The 24,046-nt window shown below is 43.0% G+C and overlaps 1 protein-coding gene across 3 annotated transcripts in view; it reads left to right on the top strand.

The window, feature by feature from the left end:
* BTBD11 (BTB domain containing 11) overlaps positions 1 to 24,046 on the top strand; it is a 174,121-nt gene that overhangs the window by 126,602 nt on the left and 23,473 nt on the right. For all 3 annotated transcript variants that reach the window (XM_021386555.1, XM_021386570.1, XM_021386565.1), the window contains 7 exons: positions 6,885 to 7,050; positions 10,214 to 10,303; positions 13,498 to 13,599; positions 14,720 to 14,813; positions 14,923 to 15,058; positions 16,723 to 16,943; positions 18,602 to 18,780. In XM_021386555.1, coding sequence (XP_021242230.1) covers positions 6,885 to 7,050; positions 10,214 to 10,303; positions 13,498 to 13,599; positions 14,720 to 14,813; positions 14,923 to 15,058; positions 16,723 to 16,943; positions 18,602 to 18,780 — 988 coding nt within the window. The remainder of the gene's footprint in view (positions 1 to 6,884; positions 7,051 to 10,213; positions 10,304 to 13,497; positions 13,600 to 14,719; positions 14,814 to 14,922; positions 15,059 to 16,722; positions 16,944 to 18,601; positions 18,781 to 24,046) is intronic.

Genomic DNA, 24,046 nt, shown 5'->3' with positions numbered 1-24,046 from the left:
GAGTAAACACCACAGAAGGAAAACTCTCTGTTTAAAGGGCAGTGCGGACACAGAACTATGTGGATATTAGCAGGTCGTGAGCAAGTTTAAGCTGAAAGTGCAGATGGGTTCAAACCTTGCTGGAGAAAGAGACAGGGATTATTAATGCTTCAGTCTTGTATGCTTCTATAGTGGCGGCCCCATCCCAGCCTCACCCAGCTCTGCCTTTACAGCTCTGATCCTGAAAGGTCTCTGGGCTGTTTCAGTATCTGAATGCCTTTGAAAATCTGTCTTTAATTGAAAATCCCTCCTCATTTCCAGTGTGCCTTGAACCAAGAATACGTAGTCTGCTTTTCTGTCTGGGTCCATCCCTCTTAATGAAGGTTCTCTAGGAAAACAAGATTATCAAACTCAGGAATGAAGCTCATTTAGCATGAGGACATTATTAGCTCACTGTAGAGAGTTTTCTGAACACCATGGAAAGGGAAGGACACAACAGTGTAAAGGTAAGAGGTGTTATTTTCTTCTTTCAGAGCAGTCTCTGCCATTTGCCGTGTCATCTAAATACTATACCACACATACGCTCTTCTTACTTGGAAGTGAAATAGGAAGAGTTGCATTTAATATTTTATTTATGGAAATCCTGTGCTTGTACTAGAGCATGAAAATATAAATAGACTTAATAAATAGAAATTTGGAAGCACAAAAATATTTCCACTGCTCTTCACTTTCTCTTAAAATGCAGAGTAAGGGGCTGAGGTTCTGGAGAGTAGAAAATTGCTAAGAAAATCCACTATTTAATTAGATACAGCCGCAGTTAAGTAGGAATGGTTGGTGTTTGCCTACCTCCTTGAATGTCCTTGTTCTCCCACAAATTTTCACTAATCCTTTAACACCAGCCATGTCTATCGCCGTAATTAGGCACAAAAATGCCAAACGAGCAAGCGGTTGCAAACAAGCTGCTTGACAAAATCCAGCAGTCCCTTGGGGCAGATGGTGTCGGTGGATGAAGGAGATTTTATTACTTAAAAGATAGAGCACGGGTTTCTTGAGGTGAATCTCAACCTGTGCTGCCAACTGGCTGTTTGAAGGCAACAGTAATGAAAACAAAATATTGATCAGGAGGACCTTCTCCTTGTGTTCTCCTTCACTTCCACGGTAGAACACACTTGTATTTTTATAGGCTTAAGAACACAGTCTTTTTTGTTTGGGTTGGTTTTTTTTGTTTTGTTTTGTTTTTTTTCCATTGCAAGTAAGTTCAGCGGTGTTTCATATACTTCTCTTCTGTATATGTTCCTGAATACAGTCATCAGGATACAGAAAACATATTGTCTTCCACTAACTAGAGAAGACTTGTGGTGTCTATTTATATGAAAGATTAATTTGTACCCAGTCATTCCTCTGCTGCATTGACCTTATTCAAAATCTGAAGTCAGATGCAGTTTTGAGTGTGGTTTCTGGCCTATATATGTGGGACTGTAATACTAAAAGTGTTCTGAAATATAGATTTTGGTCTTGATTTTATAGTTACATTCCAGAATCTGTAACAAATCTATTTTTAAGCCCTTGACAAGAATAAGAGATTGGTTAATAAATATCCAGAGGACTTTTATTTTCTTGTCTAATTTGGCTCCTGATTAAAGTAAACAGAGATACTTTATGTCCATGTTAAAAAGTAGTGCTCTTCATCACTTTGATCAACATGTTTGTGCTTATGTTTTGCTTTCTCCAAACTGCAAATGCAAATAATTGTCTCAGTATAGTATTTAGATTGCAGTCCTATTAATATCAGCTGTGTATTCCCTTTTAAAGCATGTCATTGAAAAAAGCCTGCTCACAAATTTAAATCAAACCGTCTACCGCTCCTGCTGCTGCTGTTGTGTCTGTAGTCTCAGTGAAGAGCCCCAGGCAAGGAACAGGACCCTTTTGTGCTATGGGCTGTGCATAGCCAGATCAAAACTGTGATCCTTGACCCCAAGAAATTAAGCATTGCAAATGCATGCATATTGCTAGCTAAAATATGACTCCTTCCAGACTTGCAACCAGCTGAACTCTAATTTCTGACACGAGACCTCATTCATATTTAGGACAGAGGCATACTGAATAAACTCAACAGAGCTGAAGAGATGGACTTAATTAATAGATTATCATTCTTTTAATTGAAAGAGTTGGTGATTGGGTCCCAAGTGGACAAACAAGGTTTTGGTGCTTGGATATCATGATGATGATTCGTTCCTTTCACCTGAGGGAAGCATTTGTCATGCTGCTCATCACGTTCAGCTTTCCATTTCTTTTAAATTAACTATTAGCTTGTGATGCTGGCACATATAGCTTAGAACATAATTAGGATGTTCTTTTTTTTTTTTCTTTCCATTTTTATAACATTTACAGAGTACTGCATTTTTTAATTGTCCACTACTGACTATGGCAATAATCCCCTCCAAGAGAACAAATAATTAAAAAGCTATGTAATAAGAGAACTGCTGCGTCTACCAGTTACGATGGAAACACTTTGAATCATCTGCTTTCCCAAATGTATTCAGTCCGTGAGTAAGTTATTAAAGATCCACACAGACCCTTTCTTGGCCAGTCCAAATGAAAATGACAAGATTTGTAACAGCTGCTGTAGAAATGCTGCATTCTGTCGTCATAATGTGAGTTTGGGAAAAGATAAAAATAATTTGCTCTGCTGTTAGGAGCCATTATAAATGAAGAAGATTACCTTTGACTCCTGTCAGAGGTGTGAGTATTTTGGATTAAGATAGAATGTCATGGTCACCGTGCAGAATTTGACAGTGGCCATTCACAAATAATTAACATTACCATGGCATTGCCCGTATGAAGCCACAGTAAAGTTAATTATGTGCAGTGGCAACACTGTAGTGGTCTTGAAGATAACTGCTGTAGAAGCAATATTGGTGGAAAGTTGAAAGACATCTGGGAGCAAACCTCTTTTAAAAAAATATTCAAAAAATATGATTGCAGCTTAGCTATAAAAATAAAATCAAGAAGATTTTACCTTCTAGTTTTCCTTTTACCTAAAAAAAGGCAATACTTTGCTTGATTTAGGATATGGAACGTTAGTGAGTTTATAGGCCATGTGACTGAACCCCTGAGTTATGGGGACTAACTCATCTCCCAGAGCCCTCAAAGCTGGAAGCCCTGGATGGATCCTGCCCTCGTGGGACTGTCCCTGGCGAGAAGAGGGGAAGAGCACTGCCCTGTGATCTGCTTCTCCCGTAGCTTTCCCTGTTGATGAAGAAGCACCTTTTTTGTAGGCTGAGGACTTGAAAAAGGACAAACTGTGAGCACTGGCAGCCGGCAGATCTGGCAGCACACCGAGGTGGCCTTGGAGGGGACATCCAGCTGTCAAGCCGGTGTCAGTGTCCTGTGCGATTGGAAAGATTACAAATACTTCTTGGCAAAAGGGCTGCAAACTGACTGTGCAGCTGGGGACGTTTCCAGTTCCATTTCTTTGCAGGCACAGCTTCACAACTCTGAAGAGTGACCCTGTATGTTTAGCTGACCTTAGTCAACCTAATTTTTCAAGCTTCTTTCCCATCCTTTCCCTACCTCTTTCATAGCTTGTCAGTATATTCACTGCATTACAAAGGTGGGAAGTCTGAATGCGTCAGGCCTTGGTGCCGGCTCTCTTCCTCCTTTTATCTTGCATTCTTTAATGTTTGTGAGTCTTTGTGTTGTCTGTGATGGGGGAGAATCCATTAGTGTTATATGGAGCAGAGACCCCCACTCATACTTCACTGTTGGAATCAGCATTGCACAGTTACTGGTAAGAAAGAGGACCTGGGAGCAAATGCAGTGCTGTGTAGGCTAAGGGCTCATTTTTGATGGCTTTGGGTTTTTTTTTTCAGTTTCTTTCATTTTCATTCTGCAGTGTGGCTGCTCGTTCTGTCTGCTGTACCATCTTCCCAGTTGGCTTTTTCCAGTGTTAAAAATGATGCTGTATTCTCCTTTTCTGTACTTGTAGTTCCCGATCATTTTTGATCTGTCTCTTCACTGCTTTATATCTGTACATGTTAAATCTCCTTTCCTTAACTCATTCATCTCTCTGTCTTTTTCAGATGCTGCTGTGCTTTCTCTTCTGAAGCACTCTCCATTCCATTCCCTTACGTCATGTTCTTGTTTTATTGAACTCCCCAGCCATCTTGTTAGTCAATATATGATAATGGTGGCAGCTGCAACGATCTGGGTCCAATTTTGCCTTTGTTCCATAAATCAGGGATACAACCCACTTGTAATGTACCCTTTTGGAGGTGTTGACCACTGTTAATGGTACTAAGTTGTGGCTTCTTGCTTCATGGTACTTGGTTAGATGGCATGTCTTCAGTGCTGTCCAGCAGCCTTGCAGCTCAGACACTCCTCTGAATCCAAATGATTGTTGCATTGTTTACACACCTGCTCCCACAGCCATAGCCTTGAACCAAGACTTATTCCCCCAGCTGATTGATGAGTACCGATTTGCTGAGACCCAGTATGGGTGGTAATTAATGATTCCCCTTCACTGGCTCCGAGCAAGTGAACTGATGTGTTCTTAGGGAAGCAGATCCAGCTCTTAGAGGAGTCACTTACAGAGCAGTAGGTGTTGTCTGAACCCATGCCAGAGCAGAACTCTGGGCAGCTCATACTAAATAGGTAAGGTAGGCCCTTGTTACTCTTCCATTCCTTGCGTGGGTGTGCAACTCAGGTCAAAATCATATTTTTGAGGAAGATCATCAACTAGCATTCTGCATACACCGAGTCTGGCTGACGTCAGTGAAGCTCTGCCTGTTTCTGCCAGCACTGATTTTGACCCATTTTGTTCAGTGTATGTTATATATCTTGGTACAAATGATGAAGCAGTGGCTTGACACAATCAATGATTCATAGTGGCAGACACCTCTGTAGTCCTCAGAGGATGTCTAGCTCTTTCCATAACTGTACTTTGCTGAGGAACCACCTTGTTTTCAGTCCAGAGTTATCTGGAAATGGCCAGCTGGAGCTGGGAGGCCCAGGCACTCCCTCTGGGCACTGAAAATCCCAACACCTAACTTGTGAGCATGCTTTGTCTTTGTTGTACATTAAAGGAGGGCACAGATGATCTCTGGCATCCTATGCTTTGGGGGTAGCAAGTAGCAAATGCTGCTGTAGCTCTTGTGCCAGAAATGTGCCATACGGTGTGAATGTGTAAAAGCAGCAGTTGCTCCTGTGGATCTCTGTGTTATCGAGCTCAGCCCTGCATATCTGTGCTGGTTTTTCTTTTCCCTTAAAATTGCTCAGAAACATCTGTGCAACGAACAGCGTTGTTATGGTTTTCTTTGTTCGTCTCCTTTGTAGGCATATTACTTCCGCAGATCCAGTTGCTGCTGTTACAGTGTATTTATTGTGCTTGTGTGTTGTATGTTAATCTGGTGGCATGCTGTTGTGATGAAGTGTCATTCTGGTTTTCCCCCCAAATAATGGTACTCAAGCTTGCTTCGTTTGCGTTTGTAGGACATCAGCCTTTCTGTAGAGAAAGCCAAAACTGAACGATGAGAATGAACAGCACCAAAATGTCTGCTGGCTTCCAGTCCAGTCGCAGCCCAGCAAGGCAAAGAGCAAGCTCAGGCTCAGATGCCAGCTTCAGTACTGAGCCCTGCAGAAGCTTTGATCAAAGTGCTTTGTATTTCCAGTTTAATTTTCTTTCCTCTGCTGAAAGAGGAAGAGCAGTACCTGTTACTACATACCACTGCTTCTATATAAACAGCGTATTACTTGCATATTGCTGTTAAATATTAAGCAGTGTTGTATATTTTATAAAGCACTGATACAGCACTTTGAAGAAGAAAATTAAATGATAATGATGTTCTGTTTATATTTTTTTTTTGTTTGCTCCATTTTTTTTACATTTGAAACAGAGAACATTCTTGCTGTCTATTTGCAGTTTTCACTTTTGATCTTGATTTTGTTTTTCATTCATAAGTAGCCCCTTGTTTTCTGACCTGGTGTCACTGGAGAATGAAAGTGTTGTTTTTCCAGTTCTTTATCCAACTTCACACCAAAAGCACTGTGGATTTGGACTCCACCCTATAACCAGACACTCTTCAGCATGAAAGAAAAGCAAATCTGTCTTTTAATAAGATGAAACCGAGTTAAGTAAACATCAGATTTGAATTGCCTGCTCTCTCTCGAGCTGTAGATTCACGTCTTGGCTAAATAACTCCTAGCCCTTCATCCATTTGAAATAGAGACCTTGAGCAGCTTACAGTTTGTGGATCTTTTGAATAAGATCTTAAAAGAATGATAACCATTTGTTGTGCACAGCCAGTAAGGATGCATGGTATTTTACCACAATTACCTGGTAAAAATGCTTTTCTCTTCCCTGATTGCACGGTGCCCTACTTGTCTATGGGACTTGTGCTTTCTGCTCCTCAGAGGCTCCTCTGTTACTGGGGCTGTGCTGGTAAGGCACTCAAAGGCGTTTGGAATGATGTTATTTTCTCTTTGTTGTATTGTCAATGATGATACATCCATTTGATGTTAGTTCAAAGCTAACTGAAGCCACTGAAACTTTTCAGAGACTGGGGGGACTGGATCACCTCTCCATGCGGAGAGAGAACTTGTGGTGAGCATGCACTGTGCGTTGCTTCCATAGGGGGAAAAAAAGCCAAGTGAAAGCTCTCTTTTTTTCTCCATTTTTAAAAATAAAATACATTATTTGTCCCATGAAAGACAGACCAAGGACAATCTCCATTAGTATGCATTAGCATTTCCCATTCAGCACTTTTTCTTGAGCATACAGGTCAAAGGAGAATGAATGTGTGCATGACCTACATCCTTCAAAGATAGGGCAGAGTGTTATTTTCCTAAGGGCAGCAAGGTCTGTCCTCTGACTGTCCTCTGAGGGAGTTTATTTCTCACGTTCACAGAATCGACGACTGTTTTTGTGCATCTCGGAAACTGGATGCAGTTGCCACTGAAGCAAAGTTCAAGCAGGACCTGGGCTTCCGGATGCTCAACTGTGGCCGAACGGATCTGGTTAAACAGGCCATATCCTTGCTGGGGCCGGATGGGATTAACAGCATGAGTGAACAGGTAACAAGACAGAAATGTAAAGAAGAAATGAAATGTGAGAGTTTTTTTCTGTTTGTCAAAGCAAATGAGCCCCAAATGTCAGCTAAATAAAAGCAGGACCTTAATGCTTTCCCTGCGTTATTTTGCATTGAGTTAAAGCCCCACCAGGTGAACAACTAAGCTAAGTTTGGTCATTTCAAGTCATGCTGATTCTTTGGAACTGAGGTAACTCAGCATGAGGGTGAATGTGTCTCCTGGAATCTTCTTAACAGAAAAGTGAATCAGTTGAAGCCAGGAGATCAGAAGAGAGCTTAGTGTTATTCTGAATACTTAAAGCGGTTTTAATGTGGGGCAGAGCTTTGTGAGGTGAACATCTTCCAAGGTAAACTGCCCTGGGATTTGCAATGCATTTCACATACACCACGAAGCCCCCCAGCAGAGAAGGTTAATTGCTGGCACTCTGAGTTGAGCCCTGTTTGAACTGGTCTTCTAGATGCGAAAGCCTCTCTGCAACATTTCCACTCCATTAGTCTTTGTGGCCAATATCCACGTACTGAGGAGCCTAGATTTCTCTGGAGTTACTTCTCCAGGAGGCCAGTGGTTGTGTCAAGGGATAAACCTGCCTCTACATTTGCCTGCTGGCAGCAATCTGTTGGACTGTGATGCTCAAGAGGTCACTCCCCATTCCCGTGAGGGCAATGATGGACACAAGTATTACGGTTTCCTTTTGAAAGAAATTTCCTTGAATTTTCTCATGCTCCCAGATGAAAGTCATGGTTGAGTTGTAAGTGGGTTTAGGTCTTGTGAGAGGAAAGCTGCTCCAGGAATGTAAGTTATATTGAATTTGGGAGCTTCAGTTTGGGTCAGTATTGTGAATTTGTTTGAGAGAAGCTTTAGAAGAGGGCAGTACTCTCTGCAAAAAAAGATTGTATTAGAGAACCCATTCTAAGGTTCGTACATTACAATTTAAAAAATCTTTGTTATTTTAAGTTAGTCTGAATCTGGAAACTTTTTGCAGCATATTTCCTCTGTCCTCCAGGCTGAAAGCTGGGAACACTCTGCCTTGATGAATCAAAGTACTTAATCACATGCTTAACTCTGAACACATGCTTACATCCCAGTTGAGTGAAAGTTCTTAAATGTTTCCCCGAACCAGACATCCAGCATCTTGCAGGGCAGAGCCCGAAGTGATACAAGGCTGAAAGAAAAAGAGTCATTTTTATTTTGCCAAAACCTAAATGCTCTGAGTATTGATTTTTCATGTTGTTACCGTGTTCCTGTGTGTGTAGAGCAGTAATGATGGGCTCATTAAAAACCCATTCCTCCCATGTGCAAAGAGAGGGGTTTGAGGGATGCTGCAGCACAAGGCTGAGCTAAAGAGCAAGCCTGGGGACAGGCAGCAGGGACAGCAGTGCAAGGGGAGGGGAGTTTGGAAACCCTGTAAAACAGTGATACCACACCATGATATTCTGGGCTACTTCTTGTCAATGATAAGCCATCAATTTCAGGTGGTCCAGAAGCCATGTGTGGCACACAGGCAGCTCCTTTGCATGCACCAGGGTGCTGGAGTTGCCATGGGGCTCCTGGCTGTGCAAATGCTGGGTCATGCAGGTTTTCATGGGTCATGTGCTAAACACATGATTTTATCACTGACTGACACCATTTAGAGAATTTGAAATAATAGTTGAAGTCACCTTAATTTTAAGCTGCCATCCAGTTACCGCGTTTCAAGGCTCACGCACATTTTTTTGTAGTCCTAGTGGACTCATTTGCTATGGTACTGTTTATTAACTGCCAAAGGAAATATTTTGCCACTGACTGTAGCTGAAGTCATTTCAAAATCTCCTTGCAAGTAACTTCAAGTCACCCACACCTGTCCTTGCCTGGGGTGAAGTTGTTTCTTAATAATAGCAGGAGGCCCCAAATTCTTGTTCCCTTTTGCTGTATCTCCAAAAGCACTCTGCTCCATGCATTTGAAGGGAGCTGTGTTTACCTTGCAGGGACAAACCATAATTTTTATTTTCTCCACAATCCTTCCACATGTAAGTGCCCGCTACCTTCAACCCAGTGTGAAAGCAGGAAGAATGGTGATTCAGCAAAAGCAGCGATGTTGGGCTTTGGCTGGGAAGACTGGTGGCATGGCTCTGTGTCTGGCCATGCTGGGCACCCTCTGTGCCTCTGAAAATAATTTCACTACATGGCAGTACTCCGATTAAACAGTGAAACTGCTGCCATCTGACTGGAAATTTACCAGGGAACCTTGAGAGAGGCTACAAACACATTATCAGAGATAGCCACGTGCTGCGGTAAATGTACTGCAAAACAACTGGTGGCTGTTGATCAATACCACCTACTGTATTTAAGAAGCAGCCTTTTCTATTATAATTTATGGTAGATTTAAAGATTTTTTCATGGTTTCATCTAGATACATTGCCACAACCACAGTAATAGTTATCTCAAGGGAAATGGTGATCAGACGCAGCAGGTATTTCAGATTAATACAAATTGCATAGTAGTGGTTCTGTAATGAGGGGTCAGTTAATCTTGGTCTACTCCAAACAGGGACATGCTTTCCTAGAGACAGCAGCTGTTTAGCATTTCATTTAAAGTTAAGTCTTTGTTTACCAGAGAGTACTATACAAAGCAGTTGCATCTCCAGCCCCTTATGGTATCCATATGGAAAAAACTGTGCCCAAATCTACTTTGTCATAAGAGGAGCTCTGGTTGTCTTTAAAGGCTCTGTCAGTAATTGAGAAGTTAGATTTTAAGAAACAATGATTATAGCAAACTGAATAAGATTATCATTTTTTTAAACTATCAGTGGGTATATGGTTGTTTTGATAAGAACATTTCTCTGTGGGGTCCAGCAGAAAAGGCAAAGATGCTGAGTTCAGTACGTGAACACAGAGGTGAGGCTTACAGACCCGGTTTCAGTGGCTATATTGAGAATGTCAAAGGTAACACGGAAACAAAACAGCCAAAGTGACAATGAAAATGGAGATTTTACAAAATGGTTTGCTTTTGCTAGTCTGAGGGGCATGTCTGTAACAGAGGTAATGGATTTCATTAAATACATACTGTTAGTTTTGATGATATATATTTAACTAATTATTTTTAAAAAATCAGAAGAGTTCTGTGTTAAATTTGTCAATTCCTTTGTTTTTTAACTCCAAAAAATGACTAGGGCATGACTCCACTGATGTATGCTTGTGTCAGGGGTGATGAGGCTATGGTGCAGATGCTGCTAGATGCTGGAGCAGATCTGAATGCTGAGGTGAGGACTTTTTGTTGGTTGTATCTTTGTTCTGTTGTTTGTTGACATCTTAAACTACCCCCCAAAACATTAGCAGAGGGAAAATCCCAAGAAATAAAGATAAAATTACCTTGTCCTGGACAACACCACTTGAAATGAATAGTGAAATCAGACTGCATTAGGTTAACATTTGGATTCACTTCACAGAAAGGGTCAAGTCATCAGACTTACCCCACAGGTAATTTTTATTTAGTTGTGTTTGCATACTGCAAATGAAAATGGGCATTAGCGTTAGCACGGAGCACAGCTCTGATAGTGATGGAAGGACTCCCTGAATCTCAGCTGAGTTAAAATGAAGAGGGTAAAATAAATGTCTGTCTGATAGCCCGCTACAGCTTGTGCGTTTGTATGTCTTGGGATGTTCCGTCTAAGCATCCCCAGCACACAAGTGCAGTGTATGTCCCCCTGCTTTGTTTTATGAAATGCTTTGGTCTGAAAACTGTTGGATGAGGAGCTTGAAGCTTCCAGAATATGAACGTCTCTTTGATGAATGCACATCAAAAACGTACACAATCTGTCCACCAAACAGATTGTGGTCCGACTCAGTGCAATGCAGGTATGTACATTTTTAAAGAGCCATTTGAAAATCCACGAGAGAATTATTTGTTAATGATTCCAGTTTCAATTTGTGGAGGTCATGAGTAAATTAAGCTGTCTGCTTCACTTATCTGTGTTCCATCTGTTCTGTTTGGATTTGAATGAGCTGATAAATTGTAGGTGCTGCTTTCAGCCAGACATTTTACACTTCTAAAAAATTGAATTTAAAAGCAGAAATAGATGTCACCTGTATGAGACTGATAGTTGTTACTATCTTATTGCTCTTTGGTGGCTTGTGTGAAATCAGCTGATGATTCCTTGTGGAATCTGCTCTCACCTCTTCCTTCTCACAATTCAAGTGAACGGCCCTCAGAGCTGGCAATAACTGAACACTTGAACCCTTGTTAGTACTCTAGATAGACAGACCAAAGACTGGATGAGCATGGGGTGATCTCTCCTGCTGCTCTGAGCATTATTTGGTTATCGTTAGGAGCAGAAATCCTGGCCCTTCCAGTTGGGCCAGTAATCTTCCAGACTTGAACCAAATGCAAATTTAAACAGTTTTGTCTTCCTGAAACTGCTGACATCTGAAAGAACAGCTTCAGTGAGAAATTTGAACCTCCCTGATTCATTTCTGTAGAGTGTTTGCTCTCAAATCAAATGAAAACACTTTGGGACCAGAACTATGAATAATTATGGTGTGCAATTAGAAGATGATTTGTGCACACCACAACCAACTGTGCAAATTGGGCAATTACGGCAAAAAAAGGCAAATCAACCATGAACGAAAATAAATACCCTGTCAGGTGCCTGCATCATTTTTCTTATTTCACTTTGCAAATCATTTAGATAGATAGATATATATATATTTCCAAAAGTAGCCTCAAATGCTGGGTGTCTCCATTTTTGATTGCCATCTTTATTGAAAATGGACTCATCTCCAGATGTGCTGAGAAGCTGCAATCCACTTTGGAGTCAGTGGGACCTGTAGATGCACGGCAAATCTCGACTGAGGCTTTAAAAGCCCTATCAGCCACAGGTCTTTTGCAAACACCATGTCAACCGAGGAGAATTCTAATCAAAAAGGAGCAAAGGAGTTGAAGTGACTTCATTTTCTTTGCCGCTTGCCACGGACTGCCCCAAACAGCAGTGGGAATCCATTCTGGAGGAGGAGATGCTGGACATTTACTTCCCTGAAACATGATGCCCATCCTCACCCTCTGCTGCTCTTGCTCCCCAGCCTAAATCCCGACGTTCAAGCTGCTTGGTGCTTTTCCTTCTGAGCAAACCATGACCTGAAGAATCCCTGTGCCTGTGCTCAGATACCAGCAGACTTCTCCACTTGCACCAGGGCTTGCAGTGTGCTGATCCTTACTGAGCTGTAAGAGAAGGGCATTTCAACCCCCTCTCTTTGGCAAATCTGAATGATGCAGCCAGGCTCTTGTGCAGATCCACTCTAACTGTGGGATCTGTACAGACTCTTCAGATTTTGTCCTCATCCCTTGTTCTTGGGATTGAGGGCTTGGTTAGGTGCTTCTAACAAAATGCTGCATGTGGTGCTTGGAAATGCAATCTGCTCATGCAACTAGGCATTTAATAACTGGCCTCGCTCCCCTACATGGATAAAAGTACATCAGACAAGTTAGTGAAAGCATATTTGGCTGATAAGACAGAGAGGTGGTGCATCTTCTACTCTGATTTTAATCCTCATTCTAAGATCAATAGTGAGATTTTGATTTTTAGTATCACACTCCATCTGAGTGTGCAAGCTCAGATTGCAAATGTTCATTAGATGTTTCCATCTCTGTGAACCTCATCAATATTAATATCCCCATCTTTAAGACAGGGAAACTGAAGCAGAGAGTGGTTATTCATCTCCCCCAGTGTCTACATTAGAGGAACCAGGCACAAAAACATAGAAAATTGAAGGAGCAATGTAAAAAAAAATACCACTTTTTCTGAGAATGTAGTTTGCATTGCTTTCAGCTGAAGCCACCCTTCTCTGTTCTAACTCAGTTCAGACAGGAGAAAGCAATAAAAAGGACTTTCCTTAAAATATCTGTGAAATGTCACTCTGCCCCATCAGTTCTCAGATGTCTTTTTCCCTCTGGTGGAAGAGGAGGAGCCTGGAAGCACCGCTGGAAAACTCTAGGGCAGGGACTGTGATGTGTCTTTCTTCATGTCAACGACAGAAGTCATACCGATTTATATGGAGAGAATTCCTTTGGGCCTGAAGCAGTCCCAAGAGCTGGGGCTGTCCATACACAAGTGGGAGCAGTCCCTAGCCATAAGTGTCCTCATCCATCCCTACTCTCCCAGCGTGCGCTGATGTAACAACTGTGGGTGTTTTGATCTTGTGCAAAAGTGGTGGCCAGTGGTTTAGATGGAGCTACAGTAGTTGGTAAAAAGACTTCATTTGGTATAATGCTATTCAAGCTGTCAAATCAGCACGAACAGTTTTAGTATTAAGAAATTTTTTTGCTGGCAAAAATGAAACCAATCATTTTATGAAGCACCTTTCCCAGGTTTTCTATTTCACTTACTCCCTCACATGCCTGGCTTTCAGGCAGGTTGATTTTATTACTCTTTAAAAAAAAATAACTTTAATTTGTTTGTAGGTTGTCAGTACTGCTCATAAATACCCATCCGTCCACCCTGAGACCCGCCATTGGACAGCTCTGACATTTGCTGTGTTGCATGGACATATTCCTGTAGTTCAGGTATTATTGTATTTCCCTACCTGCATCTCATTCTTTTGTTTCTCCTCTTCAGTTCCAATTATGCTCATCTCAAACCAGTATCCTCTTGTCATACTCATATTGGTTACTTCTGCTTCTCCTGGAGTGTACTGATATATAATAGACCTATTATATAACGATTATGGTGTTCAAACCTTAACCAATATGAGGTTTAAACAGGACAATTTTAAAACAAACTTGCACCAAAGAAAGTCTGACAACTCCTTGTGCTCCTTCCTGACCACTTGTTTTATGTGTTTGTTTATTCATTCATTACACTTTCTTACGCTATAATACTCGAACAAACACCAGACAGCTGCCTTGGTGGGGAGAGGCAGACAGCCACAGCCATCGCTCTGTCCCAGAGGGAGAGAAGCTCTCGGTCTCCTTACCCGAGCAAGGCGTTGCGTGGGATATGCTGGTTCTCTGCTTTGGCATCTCAAAAGTTGAAAAGGTTTATTCGTCAAAACAGCTGTGTCTGTGGCACATGTAATGAAGCACCAAAACTTTGAAAGCCTAAAGACATAAATGGCCAAGAGGGGCTAGAGGGCAGGCTCCATCCTGCTCTCCTTGGCCACTTTTGTTTTCAGCGTTGTTTTTATTCATGTGGATGTGTACCCGATGGAGACCACAGCTTTTGGATTCATTGCTGCGATTTGTTCTTAATGATTGCCTTTCTTTGGCCATGTCTTTATATAAAAGATGGAGGCAATTGAAATCTGTTCCATTTTAAGTTGGTACTGGGTTTCTAGAAGACCATAAAGGAAGGATGCTTGTTGGGCTGGTATTCAGTATTTCCATTTTCAGTGCATTACTTCCTAACACCGACCTTATTTGCATTTCCCATTCAAAAACACTGGGATACACTTTTTTGGCTCTGAGCTTGGACACTAGTGCTCCTGGTGTCTGGCAACGTAAAATGAGCGAAAAAAGGAATCAATTTGCCTCTGTAAAATAACGGGCAGAATTTGCATGTCACTTGTCTCCCTTGTATCTGGTTTGCAGATAACAAGAAGCATTAGACTCTCATTCGTCACTGTTCGTGAACTCTTGAGCATTATGGTACCCCCAGTTGCTCTAAATGGTGAATTTTTCTTTCTAGTTGTTGTTGGATGCTGGAGCAAAAGTAGAAGGTTCTTTGGAGCATGGAGAGGAAAACTACTCTGAAACTCCTTTACAATTGGCAGCAGCTGCCGGTAAGTACTTTCTCCTCCCTCTGTTATAAATTCTTCAGTTGAGATCTGTGGTTTAGATGAGTAAATAGTGGATTTTAAAAGAAGTAAAAGTGCATCTCTTGACTTGCAGGAAATTTCGAACTGGTCAGTTTGCTGCTGGAGCGAGGAGCTGACCCCATGATAGGAACAATGTACAGGAATGGCATTTCCATGACTCCACAAGGTGACATGAACTCTTTCAGTCAGGCTGCTGCACATGGACACAGGTAGAGTGGGAACAAGTCTAGGGGCCTTCACGTGGTTGTTTTTTTCCTGGGAGTCTGGTTTGAGCAGATGGGTGAAAGTTCTGCATGAACAATTAAACAAGCCACCAACTGAGCAGAGATGTAAGGCTTTTTGCTAGCATGTGAATTTAACCAGTTGGTGGTACAACCTGCTCTTTTGTATCTGATTGAAAAAAGGAAGGATACTCCTCGTTGTGTGTTGCAATGTGATGTTTGTTAAATGGTAGCTGATGTGATGGTGGGAAGGAATGCCACAGACATTCCTTCTGAATTTCTTGTTGACATATTTCTGAGGTTTGGGGTGGATTGTGTCTGTACTGCTGCAGCCTTCACTGTCATTGAACAGAATTTCTGCATCTGTGTTTACTGTAAAGTCCTATGTGCTTTACTGTTGTACGTATGCTGCAAATTTTTTAAGAAAGTAATGAAATGAGCACCTGGCATGCATGATCTTGCAACATTCAGGAGTTAACTGCAGTGTAATGGATTAGTATTATGATCTTCACGTTCCTGCTTTTCTGATTGTAGCCATCCTGAGGAGCATAGATACAGGTTAGAGACAGTACCTACCCTCTGTTTGCTTAGAGAAGAGCTGCCAGTGTTAACAACATGCTCATGGCATGTCAGGGCGGGTTCAAACAACGCTGCCCATCTGGAGCCTGCGAGGGATCTGTGGGAGGGCAGACAGGACAATTTGCTGCTGGATTCTCACATTCACTGCTCAGGCCTTGGTGCCAGCTGGTCTGAGTGGGAGCCATGTGCCAGAGGAGGACGTGAGGCTCTCCGAGGCTCGGCTGCTGCCTGGTGATGTCACAGACCCACAACTTACTTCTGAGAACTGGCTCTTACGTTCCTACCTCTACCCTGCCCACACAAGCTCCCTTCTCTTTTCCTCTCTCCCCAAACCTCTCATTTGTTTGAGATACCCTATGGCCCATTGCTACCCCATGCCAGGTTCCGAGCACATGTGGGGAGGATGTCAGAGTATGACAGAGGTGGGATGGGGGCCAGCCTGGCTTCTCTTCTTCTAGACATGGAAACCAAGAGCAACTCCTTTGAGATTGACGAGTTTACACTGGTAAGAATCCGAAGGTACCAAGCCTCTGGCTGAATTTGGGCTTTGGTGTGTCATGGCTCAGATTTGATCGTCCTGCCAGAGCAGTCCCAGATGTGCTTGAACCTGCCCTGACTGGCCGCGTTGAATGTCTATTTGCTCTAGCTTTCCCAAACCGCTTTGAGTGTTAATTGAGTGGTGGTGCTTTTTGGTAGCTCCAGACAGCTCCCTTCTCAAGTGGCCTCCTTGATGAAAGTCCTGAGAGCTTGTCCAAAGGCAATTCAGCCTTAACCTGATGGTGGGGCAGGTGCCAGAAGTCATGAGACACGTGAGAGTCACGTTTAGCTCATGGGTTTGTGTTCCCACAAAGTTCCTGCCACTTGTTTGATGTCTGTACAGTTGCTGTCATTACAGCAGCATCTTGCAGTCGTGGTCCGGTGGGCTAACAGGAGTGGTGCTTGCCTTAGGACTGATGTAAACTAGTCCATTAATTGGACTGATTTCTGACCTACCTGCTGGATAGGTGTTCTGCACCAAGTATCGTGACCACTAACTCTACTCTCTTGCTCTCTCTTTCCCTCCCTCCTGCCAGGAATGTCTTCCGTAAGCTACTTGCTCAGCCAGAGAAGGAAAAGAGTGATATCCTGTCACTGGAGGAGATACTGGCTGAGGGGACAGACTTACCTGACTCTGCAGCAGCTCCGCTTTGTGCCAGCCGCAACAGCAAGGCCAAGCTGAAAGCCCTGAAGGAGGCCATGTACCACAGTGCCGAGCATGGATATGTGGATGTGACCATTGACATACGGAGTATAGGTCAGTGCTGGTGCCCTCGCTTCTTTGCCTCATCAGAGATATCACTGTAAGAAATGTGTCTTTCATGTGCTGCTGCTTAAACTGACCACAGCTGCACCTCCTGAACTCCTGTGGAAGTGGTAATTGCAGGGGGTTTCCCAGCAGCTCTGTGGGTGAGGATGTGGAAGGTGACCTCAAGTCAGCCCAGGCTTAAAGCCAAGGCTCTCGGAGCTTCTCCAGAGCCAGTTAAGATTCCTGCTGCCTAAGCAACTACAGAATAGACAGCTGCTTTTTATGTCAAATCGTGTGTTAGATGCACTCTAAGAGCAGCCCCTTATTCTCCATCCTTCATCGGGAACGTGATGGGGGATCCTGCAGGATCCTGGGCCATTAGCTCTGCAGCATACCCTGCTCAGAGGCACTTTTCTGCAGGACAGTGTAGTTTCTACCAGCAGCAAACTTCACTGCTGCTTGGCAGAGCATTAGCTAAGTCTCTGGGGCAGTGTTTGTCTGCCACTTCCAACAGCTTCTCTTTTGCACTCTGCCATAATGCAGACCACAGTTAAAACATCTTCCTTTTCCAAGGTTTATGAGCCTTTTAGGGGAAGAGCATTGAACTAGCTTCTCAGTGTGCTAACTGTGCCAGCATGGGGCTTGAGCATCGTAGCAGCCTGTTGGGAGTCTGCTTCTTCTCATGGCAAGGGTGGTCAGGAGCAGAGGAGGGAATCAGGACTGCGTGTCCATTAATCTGTGCCTGATCTCCATTAATCTGCCCTCAGAGAGAGAGTCCAGCATGCCTGGCATGCCTCCATGCAGTGCAGCACTCCAGCCCTGCGGACCTCTTGCATGGGTCAGAGTGTGTGGTCTTGGCTTGCCAGGTGCACTCAATAGGCAAAGCTCTAGGTGCTGAGTGAGAGGAGAGAACCAGGGCTGCTCTCAAGGTGCTGGGCATTTGCTGAAATGGAAGGAAAGTCCTTTTGTTGCCAAAGCCCAGGCTTGTGTTTCCTCCCACTCTGTTCTTCAAGAACAGAAACTAGGTCACATCCAGCCTAATGTTTGGAGTACTATATTAACTTTGTGTGTTTTCTCATTCAGTACATGGGAACATTTCCCTTTAAGTTCCTAGAGAGTGGTTCTGCTGTGACAAACAGTTACTTGAAAAGACTAATCTCCTTAACTCACCCAGTGCTGTTTAGGGGAAATAGTAATTATCAGTAGAGGACATGGGGTACTGCTTAAAGAAAGTTGTAATCTGAAGACCACCGGTTTGAATACAGGTAGGTAGTGACCAAAATCTTTTTTTTTTCCATTCAGTGGCTCTCTAGGGCCATGTTCAAACAAATGAGCTAGTGTAAATCTAGTTTCCAAAAGGTTTTTGCGTCGCAGAGCACCACAACAATTACCTCAAATTGGCAGTCTCAGCAGAGAAGCTGAAGGCTAGATGAGCAAAGAGACCACAATCTTCTCTTAGCACTTGGAGGAGAGCCTCTGTGTATTAGGTCTGGGATGTCTTGATAACCACCCGCCTTCTCAGCTGTGGGTAAATAGGAATTTTATTTCTAGGGTTATTTGGCAGCTTTTGCTTAAAATCTGAAGATTAATACAAGTGAAGATAGAAATAGTAGAAGGGCACATCTCTCTCTCGAGCTGGGAATGAGCTCTGTCCTTTATCTCTGTAGGTGTTCCCTGGACACTGCACACATGGCTGGAGTCCTTGCGAACGTCCTTCCAGCAGCACCGACGACCCCTCATCCAGTGCTTGCTAAAGGAATTCAAGTCCATTCAAGAGGAAGAGTACACAGAGGAGCTCATCACACAGGGGTTACCTCTGATGTTTGAGATACTAAAAGCCAGCAAGGTAGGGTAAATTATATATTTTAAAGAAATCAGCCTCATTCTGATCCTGTACAACAGAAACTTTGCATTAATGTTTTTGCACAGCGATCCCAAAGCTTGCTTAGAGCCGTATAGGATTATTGCTTTTTGTACTGTGTATCTCATTTTTCTTCACTGTGGAATCATGGGTTAAAAACACACAAGCTAATTACATCTCCCCCTACGACAGCTTAATACTGATGCTAACAATTGAACTGGGGAGACAACAGGAGCTAATGCATAGCGGTGAAATTAAAATCACAAGGGTTACTGCAGCACAGCAAGAGACGCTGATAGCCAAACCAACCCAGAGACTAGCTTTACCCAGCTGGCTTTACAGCACCATGCAACAAAGCTAATGCTTATATTTGCTTTGAATTTTTTTAACCTCTCACGTGATTTCCATTCATGTGGGATTTTGACTTGTAAATTTGCGAGGAGATTGGATTCTACAAGCACGCATGCAGAATGATTTTTGTAAATCCTGTGTGTGCTTGTACTTGCAGCCTCCCCACATTTATTCTTTCAGTTGACATTGTCTTAGCCAGATACATCAGACTAACAAAACCTTTTGAGGGATAGAGGTACCCTTAGGTATGTGAGTATAACAGCAAAGAAGAGACGATCATTGAGCAGCAAGGAGAGTTAAGGTTGTTTTTTTTTCTTATGCGTTACAGTACATGTTGGTACAGTTTTCTATTTGTTGGTCTGGGGAGTAACATTTCTCACCCAACTCCACATACAACAGCAAGGAGCAAGTATTTTTAGCACCTACAGCAATAACCTAAATAATGTGAAAAGAAGAGAGCTCTGGTACAGGCACTCAATACTAAAGGATTCCAGGCACAGTGCAGTTAGTGAAAGCTTACATGGATTTATTGTATACTGATGCAAAAGAGGGCTTGGAGTACAGTCCTGAGCAAGTGCTGAACGTTTATCCCAGCAGTTGTTCTGATTTCTGCTCCCGTGAATTTTTCCTTTGCGGTTAGTTTGGGGTTAGTTTGTATTGCATGGGTATTTATGGAGAATATTTAGAGATATCTTTCAGGAAATCATTCCAAATCCTCGGATTTGTAGAGTCTGAACTGCCTTGGGTTAATACGTGTTCATCCAATAACTACCAGCAAGGTGCTGTTTGTTTTGAAAGCTGATATAAAACTAATCGTATTGAAAAACTTAATGGAGATTAAGTTTAGGCCCTGTAATCTAGGATGAGGGAGAGCTTTAACTGCGGTTCTCCTGGGCGGCTGAAGCCAGAGCCAATTGGTTTATAGATGATTGTCATTGGAATAAATTATTTACATAGGATCATACATTTTGGAGATGTTGGACTGGGTCATCTGGAGTGTCTTCTAGGAGACATGGCAGCCAAAAAGACTGCTGCCTTCCGCTTTGGGTTCACTTAACAGCTAACATGTGGAGAAGTAAAGCTACTGATCTATCAGGGAAAAAAAAAAAAAAAGTATGATAAAGGAAAAAAATCTGTGCTGATCTTTGTTCCTGCCTATGGGCCTGGAGGAGCTGCCTGTCTTCAGTCTTCGTGAGCATGCATATTCACAACCACATGCACACGCAGTGCTTCATATTCTTAGAAAAATAATGAATCATTCTGGGACACTGTAAGGGCTTACAGATTGTCTGCAGATGGCATGAATTCTTGCCACAGTCTTGCCCGAACAGTCTCTCACAAAGCTCTTAGAGACAGAAATGAGGGCAGACTCTGTGCAGCCCTTTCGAAGGAATCAGAATAAATTCATTTGCAGGAGAAAGAGCCAGTAAAAGTTCTCCCTGGTCACTCCATATAAGTCAGACGAGGAAAGCTGAGATTCCAAGGATCTCCTTCTCTAGGAAGGCTGAGAGTAGATACTGTTCTTTGTATATGCCCACAGAATGGAAATGTCCTTGAAGAGGTACAGAAGGGCTGTAGCTGTGGTTCACGTCCCTCTGTTTCTACAGTGAATTGTAAAGTTTTGCATTTTGTGGAGTTGTCAGGAACGGAGCTTGATTTGTCCACATGGGCATCCCTTTTCCCGTGGGCTGGGAACTTCAAGAGAGATAACAACTCTCGCTAAACATTGCAGTCTGTCCCAATACATTTCCTTAATGAGTTTTTCAGGGCAAAAGTTATAAGCAACGAGAAAGCACAAAGCCACTTAGTGCTCCTTGGCTGATGTAAAACAAGATGTCCCATTTGCTACATATTGTGATGCTCGGTATATTTTAATTGCATGGCAACTTGTACCTAATTGAAATGGCATTTTGCAGTCCTATAAGTAGTCCCAACTATCCTGCAGTCTCAGAACAATTTACAAATATTAATGAGTTGAGATATGGAAGAAGATCTTAGCCTCCTTTTACGAACAAGGAAACGAAGGTAATTAAACAGGCAGATTTTCAATGCCTTACAGAGTTGCAATCTCAGCTTCAGAAGCTGTGACAACCTGGCTAAGCCAGACATCAGTTTATAATTTGAGTAATTGGCCTGAGAGACTCTCCAAAAATTGCACAGAAACATAGGTCAGATCTCTAAATAGGAAGCGGGCCTTCTGCTCCACCTTCCACTTGCACTGTAGGACAAAATGTTCTCACTGGTTTCCAGGATATGCACCAAGGGCAGGTATTGTAAAAATGAAAAGACTAAGGAAAAACTGTCTACAAGAACATGACCAGATATAAGGAATGCCTTTTCTTACAGATTTTTTTTTTTTAATTCCCATACCTAGAGGGTCTCAGGGTCCAAATGTGAGAGCTTGCATGGGATCTCTGCCACCACCACTGTGTGAGTGTCCTGGAGCCCAGTGTGTTGGCATTTATATGACAGGACATGATGATAGAAAGGAAAATAAAAACAACCTTTTCTGAAGCTCTGATGCTGGAACACAGAGTGGTAACAAGAATTAGCAAATCAGGCAAAACTGCCTAAGCTGTAGTCCCTAGTGTTACTGCCTCTCCTAAAGCTCTGAAATAGGAAGGGAAGAACAGTTAATAAATTGCACTTTGGTCGATCACCGCTGCACTGAAGCCCTGGGGAAAGACTTCCAAAGGCACAAATGAGGATTTGGTACCCAGCCTCCTGGTGGTTGCCAGTAGGACTGAGCACTTTCATTTCCTTTCATGCCTTTAAATGTTTTTATCAGCTGCACTGCTCAGAGTTGGATTGAGGGTGGAGGAATGAACTATTTCCATGCAGCTGAGGCAAAGCTACAAGAACAGGCAGATGGCTCTGCCCCCCACTGCTGTCCTGCAGGCAGCCCAGATCCCTGCCAAACCAAAGACCAGACGAGGTGCTCCAGAGAAGGCAGTGGTGGTGGAAGGGGCATGGAGAGCCTTGTTTAGGGCACTTCCCTAAAAGAAAGCAAAATTCAGACCTAACATGAAAACTTTCAATGGAGCTGTGTGGTTCACCTAAGGGATTTGGGCCACCAGATGAGGAAAGGCTCTCTCTCATTTTGGGACTGACTGAATCTCTGAGGGAGATGAACTCACGGACAGTCTACTTGAAGTAGTCTGGACAGGGCTGCATGTGACAAAAGCTGGAGAGACACTTCTGGGGGCGTGTAGCCCTGAGCTAAACTTTGGCTGCTGTGCAGTGCGGGATTGAGTCCCTCAAAGCTAAGATGACACTGGAGATCTTGTGAAAGAAGAAAACAGGAAGATGCAACTGAATTGCTGCCTGTCAGTATCTGTGTCACGTTCTTCATGGCCCAAGGAATCCCTCCAAACTTCTTACTGGGCTCTCTCGTTTGCTTACAGCCGAGGCTGATGTTTGCATTGCCTGAGCTTGTCTCTGAGCTGAATTGCCACCTTGCCTCATCTCATAGAGCCCCATATTTGCCTGAGGAGTGACTGTACTTGTGGGTTGGCGGCAGTACTGAGTTTGGGCCCCTCAAATGAGAATTTAAGAAGACTCCGATAGAGGAAGCACCCAGATTTATGGGCATTAGTGCCTGAGGTGGGGCTGGCAGGTCAGCTGCAGCCACCAGGGAGGACGGACACAGAGATCTCTGGCCTAACCCTTAGGGATGCCTTCAGCCCTGCAGTGGAGTAGGCTAGCCACATGCGATAACAGCTAATAGCCACTGTCATACGATGGTGGGCAGCAGTCAAAGGGAAGAAGACGAAGGGCTGTCCTGAGCATGTCCATGTTTCACACAGAAACATAGAATCATTAAGGTTGTTAAAGACTTCTCTGATCATCTAGTCCAACCATCAGCATTTGGAAGAGGTTGGTTTTAGATTTCCACTCTGTGGCTCAGTGTGAGCTTGAATTGTCATTAAAATCAGCCAGCTCCATCCATGCAGATGAGCCAGCACCGTTGCTGGCAGTACTGTGTGGTGAGCCAGTTTTGTCCACTGCTTTTTCTGTATGCAGCAATTTAGGTCTGATTGTCTATGGCCTAGTTCTTGGAAAAATAAAAGAATCTTTTAATTTCAAGTAATCTGTTGCACAGCCTTCTCCCTCCCACCCATGGTATGGGCATGGAGCTGCTATTTGCCATTACACTGAATAATTTGTGGGAACGTATTGGCAAAGTTTCTGCCTTAGTCCATGTGTACATTAAGTGCACATGCTGAAATGTTGTATGAAGCCCCACCTGGCACTGCAAGTGCTTTACACCAGGAAACTGTGGCTTAGGACTATCAGTATTCCTGCTAGTATATTGCCCAGGGCAAAACCAACTTGAAAAATTGTGGGAGGTCCTTCACTGCCCTTTCTCTGTAGCGTTCATCCTTCCCATCAGCTCCTGTCAGTGACAGGGTAGTTTATTTTGAAAAATAGCCCATTAGTAAGGTGTTGATTACACTGTGCATTAAGACTTGATGAAAGATGCAGGAAACTATTTGCAAAGGTGTTTCCTCAGAATTTAAAATTCCTGCTGAGTTTCACACACGCTCCATGTGCAGCTGAAGAAACCCACAGGAATGCACAGAGTTATCTGGAATGTTGAACTGTTTGAAAAACAGCCATCAGTACCATGTTGACAGATATTTAGAATAAATAACAATTTAAAACAAGAGCTGTTTTTTTAAAATTCAAAAAGGATTCAGGCATGTAGGTATCTTGAGAAACTTTGGCCTATTTAATTTAAACGCCAAAGTACTCTTTAACCTGTAACTTTGCCACACGTAATCCAAAATCTCCTAGAAAGTTAAGTATTTATTTAGTATATCCTTTCAGAAGTAGCAACGGGTAGACTCTGTCACAAGTGCATTGACTATTGGAAAAAAAATGTTGATGGCTCCAGCAA

Source organism: Numida meleagris, chromosome 1, assembly GCF_002078875.1.
Source record: "Numida meleagris isolate 19003 breed g44 Domestic line chromosome 1, NumMel1.0, whole genome shotgun sequence".
Lineage (NCBI taxonomy): Eukaryota > Metazoa > Chordata > Aves > Galliformes > Numididae > Numida > Numida meleagris.
Note: the sequence above shows the minus strand (reverse complement) of the source record. Positions and strands in the feature narration are given on the sequence as shown.